Source organism: Ostrea edulis, chromosome 5 (genome assembly GCF_947568905.1).
Source record: "Ostrea edulis chromosome 5, xbOstEdul1.1, whole genome shotgun sequence".
Lineage (NCBI taxonomy): Eukaryota > Metazoa > Mollusca > Bivalvia > Ostreida > Ostreidae > Ostrea > Ostrea edulis.
The window spans coordinates 50805971-50820589 of record NC_079168.1 but is presented as its reverse complement, the minus strand read 5'-3'; the positions used below and the strand labels follow the sequence as shown (position 1 = coordinate 50820589).

At 36.2% G+C, this 14619-nt stretch overlaps 2 protein-coding genes across 3 annotated transcripts; both read left to right on the top strand.

Annotated features, from left to right (window-relative positions):
* Positions 1 to 736: 736 nt before the first annotated feature.
* On the top strand, positions 737 to 4405 carry LOC125649488 (L-rhamnose-binding lectin CSL1-like). Of its 2 annotated transcripts, XM_048877057.1 has the most exons (9): positions 737 to 890; positions 974 to 1045; positions 1334 to 1375; positions 1492 to 1557; positions 1650 to 1691; positions 1817 to 2074; positions 3295 to 3540; positions 3721 to 4011; positions 4156 to 4405. In XM_048877057.1, exons 1-9 carry the CDS (start codon positions 803 to 805, stop codon positions 4344 to 4346), a joined length of 1296 nt encoding a protein of 431 aa, XP_048733014.1. In that variant the 5' UTR covers positions 737 to 802; the 3' UTR covers positions 4347 to 4405. The 2 variants fall into 2 exon arrangements, with proteins under 2 accessions (XP_048733014.1, XP_048733015.1); XM_048877058.1 differs by lacking the exon at positions 1817 to 2074.
* A 2268-nt stretch (positions 4406 to 6673) lies between these two features.
* Positions 6674 to 14027, top strand: LOC125649490 (serine/arginine repetitive matrix protein 2-like). Its single transcript, XM_056164729.1, has 4 exons — positions 6674 to 6881; positions 10831 to 11178; positions 12445 to 12975; positions 13911 to 14027. Exons 1-4 carry the CDS (start codon positions 6674 to 6676, stop codon positions 13928 to 13930), a joined length of 1107 nt encoding a protein of 368 aa, XP_056020704.1. The 3' UTR covers positions 13931 to 14027.
* The last annotated feature ends 592 nt before the right edge of the window (positions 14028 to 14619 follow it).

The following is a 14619-nucleotide window of genomic DNA, read 5'->3' as shown; positions in this document are numbered from 1 at the left end:
TGGCAACATGTTTAAACATCTGCCTATAGGTAATCTACGAATGACCTAAAAGAAAATTATTGCAGTTCGTCAATTAAACAATAAAATGCTTTGTTGCTTCATCAGAAGATGAAGGTAGCAAGCATTGCAGAAAAAATGCAGCATTACACGGGTGATGATTTTTTTCCTGCAATGCTTGCTACCTTCATCACCCGATGAAAGGACAAAGAAAGCATTTTATTGTTCAAATGATTTCACAGACAGATGGTGCTAAAAGACCGGAACGAACCAGTTTGCAACAAACATTGTTGCAGATAAAAGCAATTTCAAAAGAGATTCAGTGAATTATTTGCAAATATAATGATGTACAAGTCTCCAAAGACGTACATAACTGTTGATTGCGAGAGGGCCTGGCTTATTGTTGGCCATTATTAAGGCTACAAACTTATAGGTATCATCTCAAAGTGACTCCGGTGAGCATTGTGGTCCATGGGACTTTATTATAATTTAAAGGAGACAAAACCGGTGTGTTTTCGGTGGTTTAAAATATCAAAACTCTTACTGAAACACTATCACATAAAAAAAATTAATGTTTTTAGGCTGAAGTTAACAATAGTTTTTAAAAAGTCAGATGTTTCAGGATGACAAGCGTCTACATTTCCTATCTTTATTTTGAATTTATATCAAGGTGTCATGACCTCTACTTCCAAACGGAAGCACTTAGTTCTGACAACCTTTTCTATGCCAGCTGCCCCACTTTAAGAGACCCTTTTACCAATGGATACATGACTGATCATAAATCTCCACATAATTATATATAAGGATGAACAGCCAGAATCTCCATTACCGTGCACAAGAGATAAGGATGAAGGTCTATCTGGTGTTGGCCTTTCTGCTGGCTTCTGTTCATTGTAAGTGAATAGTGTGGTTATTCACTGTAATTGGGATATTGGTATTTGTCTATAATGCATGATCAAAGTTGATTTGATTTCAGGTTCTCTGCAACAACAGGAAAAACAAACAGACGCTGTGGACGCCGGGGAAGGGGAGCCAGTCCAACTCCCCGGTAACGATTTTTGTTTGTGTTTTTAGGTTGTATCTTGTTGTCATCTTTACTTTGTATATGACCCAAATACTTGTTCTCACTTTGCATAGGACAATATGAAGTAATTACAAGGGGAATATCATATTCTTTGACAAAATTTCACAAATTGAATTTAATAGATTTTCCGAAACGTTTTGGGGAGAGGGAACCCTATTCCCTACGAGACTGCCTCTTCACTTTCGAGTGTTGGAGGCAGAAGCGGGATGACACAATGGGAAAGCAATTTGATTGGTCTAATTCATTTTGCAGCTCGGGATGTAGAAGGAGAATTAACAGAGAGGTCTGCAAAAGGTTTGTTGATGAAATTGATATCTTTTCATGAATTCGGAATTAAACGGAATATATCCTCGCATAATTGGTCACAAGTATGGTATGAATATATAAGTATATATCTATATTGCCATCAGTGGAAGGGGAGGACTTAAGTGCTGAACTTGCGGAAACAGAAGACGAAAAACCAATTCAACTTCCAGGTAAGTGTCTGGGGTTCACATTTTTGAAAGTATTTCATTCCTTAAAGAAATCAATTCGGAATTCTAATATAATGTTATCACATGTATTACAGCAAGAGATGTGGATGAATATTTGACTGAAAGGTCATTGAAAGGTATGTGTAATTGTAATATCCTAGAGGGCAATGTAAGAATCAGTGTTGTCCTAGAAGACAATTATTATTAGGTATGACAATACCTGTATTTCATACCTCGGACTGTATATGGCTCAATTTCACAGGAATTCGGCGCACTTTTGCTTGTGAAAACCAAAGATTGAATTTGCAGTGTGGAAGAGGCAAAGAAATACGAGTACTTTACACAGTGCACAGTCGAAGTAACTGGAGGTGTTCTGGGTTTAGAAATAAATGTTGGACATGGAGGACACATAGCCAAGTCAAAAAGTCTTGTAATGGAAGAAGAAGCTGTAGGGTCAGGGCTAAGGGCCGTTGCCAGGCACTCGCCAGTTCTGTTAATGTTGTTTACACTTGTCGCAAAAGTTAGTCGAAATATTCTATAATTTTACCTATTTTTAAGTTTAAGGAGGTTCGCATCTGAGATTTGGGGGAATGTCAATTTTTTGGAAAGTGTATTTTGTATTTCTACATTGATACATACATAATGATGTCTGTTAACAATACAGATAGAAAAGTTTAATACAAGTAATGGAAAGAAATATTGACCTTTTTGCACTTAATATACGAAAAAAAAATCATATAAAATTTTAAAAGGACATATTTGGATTAATGTCAATCTCTTAAATTTCGCATAATATTCAAGGTCTTGTCTCAAAATTTAAAATGGAACTTTAAAAAGTGGGTGTTAGATATCGGATTTTTCAATTATTGGCGAAAATACTGAATTTTTATACAAATTTTTGAGTAAATTAATTATGAAATTTTTAAGAATCGGTGTTCTGTTTGGAAAATAGGTCAATCAAATTAATAAATTACAACATTTGAATTAGTTCCAAGTCTGAACTACTTGTATCATACGAGATACGCGTTGTTGGATGAAACAGAAACTGTAATATCATGCAGATTTAGAACTTTTTGATAAATCAATTCCTCCGCCACAAAATATAGTCCCTGTCAAACCCTTTCAAAATTGGAATTGACACAATTTTTTTTAACTGGATAGAGTTCAGTAATAGATGTGTAATATGTTTACACCAATGGAATTAGTATTGAACCAGTAAATACAACTGTACTTAGCTGTAGCATCCTGCGCAGTTGTGCTCAAAAGCTCGTGAGCTAACTTCCTAAAATGTTATTTCCCCACCGAGGTCCTGTCCTGTCTTATTTGTGCGTCTGTTGATATGTATGTCTTTATTTTTCGATAATGTTGCATAAAAAGTACAGCTTTGAAAGCAATTCAAAATAAAATTTTCACGAAAGATTTGTTCGATGACTGATAATTAAGAGCTGAATTGGTGAGCTTTGGCGGGCTTCATCTGTAATTTCCATATGGGCGCTATAATACATGGGTATTTGGCGCGTCCTTCGTTAATGATGAAGAAATTACTTGACTATTTTACCAATGATTGTGATCAAAGCATTATTTTATGCTTTTTTTTTTTTTTACTTTTCCGAGATCTTCATCTCAGTTTTGATTTTGTTTTCCCGTTTACTCACCACCAACTTAATTGATCGCATAACATGCAACTTCAGAAAATTTATACATTGAAGTACATCGTGTCTTCTATATTTCACATCGTAGATAAGAAATGCAGTAGGAAATGTGTGAAAAATGCCCAGTGTATCAAAGGAAGGTGTAGATGCAAGAAGGGATTTAGATGGAGCAGGAAGAGGAAACAGTGCGTCAGGCGGCGGCGCAGGTGTGGCAAGAAGTGTGGAAAGAATGCCAGGTGTTTCAGAGGGAAATGTAGGTGTCGAAGAGGATATCGATGGAACAAAGGCAAGCGCCGGTGCACTAGACGTCCCCGCCGCTCAAATGGCATACAATGTATGTACTCCAATGCATTTGTAAAATATCTGTTGATTTTAATCCCCCCTTTAAACCCTATATGAAACATCAGAACAGAAGAGATCATATAAGTACATGTATTTACAAACGATTATATTGTTTAAGTATGATTTATGATTGTATATGGATGTTCCACTGGACGATCGTACTTCTTGGCAGGGTTTAGAGTAGGGAAAGGGACAGCATGCGAACACAAGGATTTGACCTTGGTGTGCGGCAGAGGGCGAGTAATCCGAGTGTTCTACGCCGTATACGGCCGGTTAAACAAGAAGACCTGCGCTAAAGGCAAACCTGTAAAGACAACGAAATGTCGAGCAAAGAATTCTAAGAAACTGGTAACCAATGGTTGTGACGGCAAGCGAATTTGTCGCATGAAAGCAAGTAATAGCGTTTTCGGAGATCCATGTCGAGGGACTTTCAAATACCTGACAGTGATTTATGGATGTAGAAGTATGTCATTGGCATTGTTTGTTTTATCGTTAAATAGTTTAGTGTCTTCTAGTTTAACTTGTATATTTGTTTTTCGAGAGAAAAAACCCCATATCACATTCAATATATACTCATTACGTATAATTATAACAAAATATATTACAGGACATTGCGTGAAGCATGCAGTTTTTAATGGGAAAATCTGCAAATGTAAAAAGGGTTACAGTGGGAACGGATTCAGGAGATGTTTTAAAAAGAAGAAAGTGGGGCGGAATGTGGAAGAAGAGGAGGCGATACGTGACGTCAGGGATGAAGAAGGGTTAGAAATTAACGAGGATGAGCTGGAGGTGGCGTGAAATCCAATGTTGCTTGTTAAGTGTTTTGCCAGATATAAGTAAAGGAGTTAACAAAGGCATATCATGTTTTTCTTTCTTCCAATGTATATATATATATGTTACCTGGTTCCAAGCGACAATGGAAAAAAAAAATCACAATCACTGTTTTCTATAGTTGTTGATGGCAGTGTAAATATAGTATGAAACAAACATATATATTCACTTTCAACACACAAAAACATGAAACAAAGACAGATAATTTCACCAACATAGATATCACAGAAATTATCTAAGAGTTGCTGAAATGGTAAAACTAAATTACTTTAATTACTACATGCATCATGATATAAATTGCCAATCAAAGGCCACATCAAGAGCTTTTTTCTTCTCATGTAGAAGCTTCTGAATAAACTCTGCTTCATGAAAATATAAAAACAGGTCAGCTAATAAAAGAGCACAATTCGTGCCCATGGGAATTCCAACAGACCGTTGGAAGACCTAATAACCAAAGACTACGAAGATATTGTCAATGAGGAAAATCAGCATATCTTTTATTTCAACCTCACAAAAATTGTGCGTGGAATCAGAGTGGTGTTTAACAAAGTAATTTTTTTTGTTGGTTTTTTTTTGGATGACTGATCACTAGATACGAATATTTCCTTTTTCCATATTTGTTGAAGCAACTATCTATGATGTCAAAAAAGTCTAATCTTTAATTTATCGGGAGGAATGGTCATGCAAAGTGTTGAAAAATCATACATTTTGATGTTATTGATTCTAGAACAGTTTTGCGATTTCAAATTTACTAAAAGTTCTTTAGAATGTTTTAGAATCTGCATTTGATTTACACCACTCCTGGCATAGTTTGTTGCACAGTACGTCTGAAGTTTTTCCTTTACAGCGGATAATATTTTCGTGAGGAGCAAAGATAGGGGCTTGGTAGAATATTTACTCAATCCAGCAATGTATTTTTCTTTGTAAGGGTTTAGGAATCCAGTATAAGTATGGTAACTCATATTCATGAAAGGCAAAGATAACGAACAGTGATCAATCTCATAACTCCTATAAGCAATACAAAATAGAGAGTTGGGCAAAGACGGACCCCTGGATATAGCAGAGGTGGGATCAGGTCCCTAGAAGGAGTAATCATCTCCTGTCGACGGTCACAGCCGCCGTGAGCACTATATCTTGATCAGGTAAACGGAGTTATCCGTAGTCAAAATCAGTGTGCCAAGAACGGCCTAGCAATCGGCATGAAACACGTAGGGTAGCATTTGACCCATCTCATTGACTGGGAAATGTGTCTAAAACTGAAGCATGATTTTGAAGAATTTTATTTTTTGAAAGGGCAGTTGGAGTATAAGTACGATTACCATAAGTGGAATTAATGCCAAGTTGGTTTACAATACAGTTGTAATAGTGAGCCTTACAAAGACAATGTTGTTACAAGCTTTGTCATAGAGAATTGTTTACAAATCAGACGCATGTGCAGTGCCTCGCTTTCGCATAACCATATCTTGATCAGGTAAACGGTGTTATCCGTAGTCAAAATCAGTGTGCCACGAACGGTTTAACGATCGGTATGAAGCACGTCAGACAGCATTTGACCTAGTGATAGGTTTTATTGGCATCTAACTATCTTCAAGAGCTGTGTTTTACACTGCTTGCTGGTTTTATACCATTTGTATATGAATAGCTTGTAGGGCTGCAAAATCACCGCCCGTCTAGTGTGTGGCGGATGGGCCAAGCTACTTTGCCCATTGTCCCATTTGGCATAATTTTGCATAGTTTGTCGTCTCCAAGATCAAACAAGTCTAATAGTATCTGTTATTATTATATGTTGGGGGGGGGGATAATAACGAGCGTATTGACATTGTATTAAGGGCTACGAATGAATAGGGGTTTGCTCTGCTTGGTGGTTTTAAAATCACATTAGTTTGCAATTAATTTGCCGGACCTTCACTATTGAAATCTACATTTGTTGAATCTTAAAATAATTGCTTGAATTTCCAAATACGTCCATCAAGAGGAATAGTATGCACGTTTTGCACGGTCTGTAAGTTTCTAGGGGTGGGGCTTGTGAAAGCCGTATTTTATCAGACAATATAAAACAAATCATACGAATGTAATGCTTTGTTATTACCTTTCCAACTTCAAAATGACCAATACAGATTTCATCAAAATGAACAAGTGTATATACACAAAAAGATTTGTTTACAAGGATCAGTCTCTTTTTTTTTTTTTTTTTTTACATAGAACATGTAAAGCTGTACAGGACCACAATATGCGAACACAACAGGAGGAGACTGAGGTGTGGGAGAGGTGAAAAGATTACAGTGCACTATGCAATGTACGGTCGTCGCAGTAAAAACACCTGTTCAAAATCCCTGAAAGGACGATTTTCTACAAGGTGCAAGGCCAAACACTCCAAACATATCACCAAAAGGCACTGCAATGGAAAACGTTTCTGCACTCTGCACGCCAGTAACTCGGTATTCGGAGATCCTTGTCGTGGAACATACAAATACTTAGCAGTGACCTATTCTTGTAGAAAACGTAAGTATGACACTGTTGACATCCAAATGACAAAAATGACGTAATATATGCTCTGTTACAACGCACTTTGAAAAATTACGCACTTTAATTTTTTTTCAAAGTGCATTAGATTTGGGACCAAGTCAACGCACTTTGAAAAAAAACTCCTTTTTTTTCAAAGTGCGTTGATATCGACCATATTAACGCACTTTGCAAACAACACATTTTGCAGGGCTCGGTCGATTCTCTTGATGTTTTCAAAAATGATAGATGATTATTTGAACCTTAATATTTGATGATGACATCACTTCCGGATCTGAGATTAGACGTTTTGTGGATTTGAGTAATAATAAGGGCCTTGCTCTGCGAGAGCCCTACAATGATTAAACTGTCCGTCCCTCGGACCGTCCGTCCGATTTCATTTGTCTTGAACAATATTCCTTTCCCTATATCAAGTCTGGCCAAAGCTTTACCAATAGATTGCCCATGGATAGAGGGTGTGTACTGATCTTGATCCAATTTCCTAGATCAAAGATCACTGTAGATAAACCTTTAGGTATAAGGTCTTTTAACTGGAGCATATTTTCTCTACCATTGGCCCAGTCAGACTCAAACCTCACCCACATCTAGTGTCCATGGGTGGAGGATGTGCAGTGGCCATGAACCAATTTTCTAGATCAAGGGTCAAAGTTTTGCAGCTTATGATCTGTTGGCGTTCTGAGAGTCTGACATGATTGGCAATTTTGCGTTTCAAAATATGTACACATATAATGATTACTCGCGCGCCATTTAGCGTTAATTCAGTTAATGACCGTTTGTTTGCATTGGTGGTCGTTGGTTTTGCAACGGAATCTGTTGGTTTTATTCTAAGCTGGTTTGTTTTGTATTTCAGTATGCTATTCTCCGATTCCAATAACGTGAACCAAATTTCATAATGTACATTTTCCTTTAAATAAAACGACCAAGTTCATTTATAGATCATCAGTAACGAGTTTTTAAAAAAAAAACTTTCAACATGATTTCACCACTTTATCCCATGGCCGGTGGTTTTTTCTTTGTTCTTTAGGCAGTTTAACATTTTGATTAAGCCATACATTTGTTTTCAAGTAATATAATGCTGCATTACAGCGAGTCACAAAATTGGAATTTTAACTATTTCGACTCTTCCTTTGAGACCTAATCCATGACTAAGGGGCCATGAATTTAACAATTTCCGTAGAGGCATCCTTGTTCATAATAGCTATGTACCCAGTTTTACCATTAGAAGATCACAAAATAGATGGTTTGTAAAAACCGTTTAGCAATATATCTATTTTTTTATTTGGAAGATTTAGTTCCACTTCTAAGGTTCCAAGGAAGAGTGAACAGTGACATTCGTCTGAGACAAGTGACCTAAAACTATTTAACTCAAACCATTAAACCTGTTCTGTGTATTCAGTCTTTGAGAACGCTGTCCAACATAAATTAGAAACTACCCATTCTTAAGCAAAACTGTCCGTTATTTTCAAACAGTTTGAATAGTCTTATAAAATGGACAATTACAATTAAGAAAAGTTTATTGATTGTTTATTTGTTATACGTCCCATCGAAAACATTTCACACACATTGAGACGTCACAAGGTGTAGGTGAAGAGCCACAAATGTTGACATATGCTTAGCGCTCAGTGCCGTAGCGATGAGGGTTCCATCTCGTGCCAACGCCTGCTGCAACATTCGACTTCGGTTTTTAGCGTCTCATCCACAGGCAATTTTATCGCTTGGATTCGAATTTACTATTAAATAGTACTATGTCATTGGCACAAGAGGCGACTAAATGGGACGGTCCTTCGGATGAGACCGCAAAAAACTGAGGTCCCGTGTCACAGTAGGTGTGGCTCGTTAACTCTCCCTGCTCAGAGGTCTTAAGCGCCGAGCATAGGCCTAAATTTTGCAGCACTTCACTGGCAATGGTGAATGAGTGAAAAATTATCGAAAGTGACTTTTAATAATTATTAATCAATCAGTAAACGTCTGTATGATCCAATAATAGCACTCCTTTCATAGTTCAGATGGACGTTGATTTACAATGTTTCATGTGTTGATGAATTATTGGGTCAGTTACACGCCACAATCAGTCCATTTTGTTGGGTTTACAAGAATATATATGTATATTAACTGTGCCTGAAAGCGCAAAATTAATACAGTATACTTTTTAATCCAATTATTAAATTCAATGTACATGTATCTAATTGCATCTATTTGGTAATTACATGTGTAAACACCTGTTCGATGTTTCTCAATGAATCAACTTAAATATAAAGTTTCTAGTTTGAACACCTGTGTTCTCAAATTATCTATATACATATGTAGATATAAGAACATAAATCATTATCAGACACGAAGAATAAAATAAAGTGAAACACTTGATCAGGATATAGGGCTCACAGCGGCTGTGACCGGTCGACAAGGGATGCTTGCTCTGATGTGTCCAGGGGTCCGTGTTTGCCCAACTATTTATTTTGTATTGCTTATAGGAGTTATGAGATTGATCACTGTTCGTTATCTTCACCTTTCACTTACATAAACAAATATATCATTTCATACATAGCTTTGCCACCATCGAAAGGTACATACTACTCGTATATATATAGTATATCTGCTTACTAAATGGACTTATGTATAGGGTTTCCATAATCTTCAGTTTAAGAACTATCAGGTAACCACACATATCTAAACTCACTATTTATGTTAGAAATACATATACAAGTACATTTAGTAATTGATGGTAAAACTGTTTTAAGATCAGATTTTAGATCAAGCACTAGAAAAGAATGTTTATGATACCAATTTCGTAAACGTTTGAAAACATACCTTATCAACCCCATCCCGTGTAACTACCATAGAAAACGTGTAAGATTAGAATTGTTTGATGACTGGGAGATATTTTAGAACTTTTTGCTATAGCAGACAGCAGAGCCACATTCTCCGACCTGTAAAATGAAGAGTTGGAATCAGGAATAAAGTTTAATGTAGTTACAATTATTGTTTTCAAATTATCTAAATGAATAGTATACTTAAAAATTACTTTAAAATATTGAAATATCATGGACAACCTGTTTCATCTTTGCGACAAAGAATAGATTAAATTTAATTAAAAATGGATGATTAAACTAGTATACGCATACATAAACCGTAAACCACAAAGAAATTTATTTTAGATTTAAAAAGTTTTACTCCTTTATATATGGTTTATGGTGAGATAGGTCGATTCCTTTTATTGTCAATGTTTATTTTTAGAATGGTTTCATACTGAGCTAAATTGTTCTCAGGTCCAGAAAACAAAATTGTGTATACATGTATTTTATTTACTGACTAAATATAGTAATGAGACTTTCAAGAACCCATGGATTGAGTGTATTCAAAACATTTTTTATTCTTGTGGATTTTTTTAATGTTTGGAATTAACAGAGTATCCTCAATGTGAAGTGGATTACAAATGCAGTTAAACAAAGACTGAAAGATTAATTCATACTCCCGCATTTTTATACGGGCGTATAAAAAGGCAAAAATATCAAATTTTGGAGAGAAAAAACACGATTTTCAAAAATTATTTCAATAAACGCTGGCGGATTTGAACATGGAATCAACGAATCAGTAACCTGATATCTTTTCCACTGAACAACGTAGATATTCACAAACGAACAGTCGCTAAGAAATTTCACAAAACATTGGAGTCGCCATCTTGTGACGTACATGTAGTGTCACAAAATGTCTAAATGTAGTGAGCTATCTTCAGGCTTTCAGGTTTTTGTGTTTTTTTTTAGTTTATTTCTGGAAGACTTCAAAAATAGATAATCGAAAAATGCTTCCAAACGCATAATACCTCTTTTATTTGGTTTCATTTTGTCCGTTTTAGATGTAAGATGTTGTAAATCCCATCATGTTTTATTGATTGTAAGTGACTACATATTCCTAATCAATATTTTGACAGGAATACAACGTGTACGTGTCCATGTGATAAAAAAGGCTTTGAGAAGACGACGTAACGTGATAAGGATGAAATGTGGTAGACATAGGATCATTGTTGTAAGATCTGCTAAGTATGTTCAACCATCGAGATATACAAGAAGACGTAAGTTCCACGGAAGACGTAGGCGCTATAGAAGACGTTGGATGTCTGCAAGACGTGGGCGTTCTAGCAGAAGACGTGGGATCCATAAGAACGTCACACGGAAAGTAAAATCATTATGTAACGGGAAAAGGCGGTGCACTCTGTGGTCTAACAAACCCAAGAGAGGCAAAGGATACAAGTACATACGGGTGAAATACTCCTGTAGAAGTAAGCACTCCGTTTGATTTTTAAGAATTAACATCATGAAAAAGCTACTTCTTTCATTTGCGCAATGTAATTCAATTTCAGAATTTTAAAAAAAGGGGGCCGCTTTCAGACAAGTTAGCAGTGTTAGTTAATTTGAATACAAGTTAGCAGTGTTATTTGTTTTACAGACAAGTTAGCATTATCTGTTGTTTTACAGACAAGTTAGCAGTGTTAGTTGTTTTACAGATAAGTTAGCAGTGTTAGTTGTTTTACAGACAAGTTAGCAGTATTTCGTGTTTTACAGACAAGTTAGCAGTGTTTGTTGTTTTACAGACAAGTTAACAGTGTTAGTTGTTTTACAGACAAGTTAGCAGTATTTGTTGTTTTACAGACAAGTTAGCAGTATTTTTTGTTTTACAGACAAATTACATATAGCAGTGTTAGTTGTTTTACAGACAAGTTTGCAGTGTTAATTGTTTTACAGACAAGTTAGCAGTATTTGTTGTTTTACAGACAATTAACAATGTTGGCTGTTTTACAGACAAGCTAGCAGTGTTAGCTGTTTTACAGACAAGTTAGCAGTATATATTGTTTTACAGACAAGTTAACAGTGTTAGTTGTTTTACAGACAAGTTAGCAGTGTTAATTGTTTTACAGACAAGTTAACAGTGTTAGTTGTTTTACAGACAAGTTAGCAGTGTTAGTTGTTTTACAGGCAAGTTAGCAGTGTTAGTTGTTTTACAGACAAGATAGCAGTGTTAGTTGTTTTACAGACAAGTTAACAGTGTTAGTTGTTTTACAGACAAGTTAGCAGTGTTAGTTGTTTTACAGACAAGTTAGAGGTATTTATTGTTTTACAGACAAGTTAGCAGCGTTAGTTGTTTTACAGACAAGTTAGCAGTGTATATTGTTTTACAGACAAGTTAACAGTGTTAGTTGTTTTACAGACAAGTTAGCAGTGTTAGTTGTTTTACGGACAAGTTAACAGTGTTAGTTGTTTTACAAACAAGTTAACAGTGTTAGTTGTTTTACAAACAAGTTAGCGGTGTTAGCTGTTTTACAGACAAATTAGAAGTGTTTGTTGTTTTACAGACAATTTAGCAGTGTTAGTTGTTTTACAGACAAGATAGCAGTGTTAGTTGTTTTACAGACAAGTTAACAGTGTTAGTTGTTTTACAGACAAGTTAACAGTGTTAGTTGGTTTACAGACAAGTTAGCTGTGTTAGTTGTTTTACAGACAAATTAGAAGTGTAAGTGACTAAATATTTCCATCCAATATTTTGACAGGAATACAACGTGTACGTGTCCATGTGATCAAAAAAGCTTTGAGAAGACGACGTAACGTGATAAAGATGAAATGTGGTAGACATAGAGTCATTGCTGTAAAATCGGCTAAGTATGTTCAACCATCGAGATATACAAGAAGACGTGGTATCAGAAGACATAGGTTTCGTGTAAGACGTAGGCGCAATAGAAGACGTTGGATGTCTGCAAGACGTGGGCGTTCTAGCAGAAGACGTGGGCGTTTTAGCAGAAGACGTGGGCGCTTTAGCAGAAGACGTGGGCGCTTTAGAAGAAGACGCGGGCGCTCTAGCAGAAGACGTGGGCGCTTTAGCAGAAGACGTGGGCGCTTTAGCAGAAGACGCGGGCGCTCTAGCAGAAGACGTGGTCGCTCTAGGAGAATACGTGGGATCCATAAGAACGTCACACGGAAAGTAAAATCATTATGTAACGGGAAAAGGCGGTGCACTCTGTGGTCTAACAAACCCAAGAGAGGCAAAGGATACAAGTACATACGGGTGAAGTACTCCTGTAAAAGTAAGCACACCATTTGATTTTTAAGAATTAACATTATGAAAAAGCTACTTCTTTCATTTGCGCAATGTAATTCAATTTCGGATTTTAAAAAAGGGGGCCACTTTCAGACAAGTTAGCAGTATTTGTTGTTTTACAGACAAGTTAACAGTGTTAGTTGTTTTATAGACAAGTTAGCAGTGTTAGTTGTTTTACAGACAAGTTTTGCAGTGTTAGTTGTTTTACAGACAAGTTAAAAGTATTTGCTGTTTTACAGACAAGTTAGAGGTATTTATTGTTTTACAGACAAGTTAGCAGCGTTAGTTGTTGTACAGACACGTTAGCAGTGGTAGCTGTTTTACAGACAAATTAGCAGTGGTAGCTGTTTTACAGACAAGTTAGCAGTATTTTTTGTTTTACAGAGAAGTCAGCAGTGTTAGGTTTTTTTTTTACACACAAGATAGCAGTGTTAGGTATTTTACAGACAAGCTAGCAATGTTAGTTGTTTTACAGACAAATTAGCTGTAGAGACAGGACACTGGTTATAGATTAAAGTCCTCCTCATTCACTGATTCTAGAGTAGGTTCCTCCTTACACGGAAAACCGGCTCTAGAATTTCTCTTACGGAAATCCTACCCCAAAGTTAGTTTTCCGTGGGTGAAATTCTACCCTGGTTCACGATTACAGAGCGGAGGTACCCCCTTAACCAGCTTTCTTCTTAAAATTCTTTAATTTGCCTCCATGTTAACTCACCCGAGTTCAAAGTCACTGACGCTTTAGATGTTTGGTCATGTATGAGTATATTAGATATATACATGTATTAGTGTTTGATATTGGGAGTCCCTGATGCCTATGCACCTTAATAACGACTATCACGTGACAAATAAGTCATCTCCACAATGAGTTTTTATTTTCATTCTAATGGATTGAATTAATTTCGTTTTTGTCTCGTACCACAGACGCACGGGAAGGGATGTGAGTGCTATTGAGACAGATGACCACAGACAGACACCATACCGCCATGAAGGTGTCCACTAATCATGTCAAATAAAGACTAATGTCTTATTGCAAAAACGGATTTGAATTATAGTTTTCTTTCATAAAAAGGTATTTTTAAAAGGAAAAACTGTCTTAATGTAGGGGTAGATGAGGTAATCAATCGACTGGGGCATGTGGTAATTCACATAAAAACGCCATCTCGTAAGGGATTTGTGCAAGGAATACTATACAGTTATTGACCTGTTTCTTTAGGTTGATATGATGTAACTGAGAAACATAATATTCACCAAGCCCGAAGCTACATGTGAAGGGGAATATGAATATTGTACTTCTCAGGTAGCTACATGTGAAGGGTAATATGAATATTGTACTTCTCAGGTAGCTACATGTGAAAGGTAATATGAATATTGTACTTCTCTGGTAGCTACATGTGAAGGGAATATGAATATTGTACTTCTCAGGTAGTTACATGTGAAAGGTAATATGAATATTGTACTTCTCAGGTAGCTACATGTGAAGGGTAATATGAATATTGTACTTCTCAGGTAGCTACATGTGAAGGGTAATATGAATATTGTACTTCTCAGGTAGTTACATGTGAAAGGTATTATGAATATTGTACTTCTCAGGTAGCTACATGTGAAGCATTGCATTGGCCTAAAACAGTAA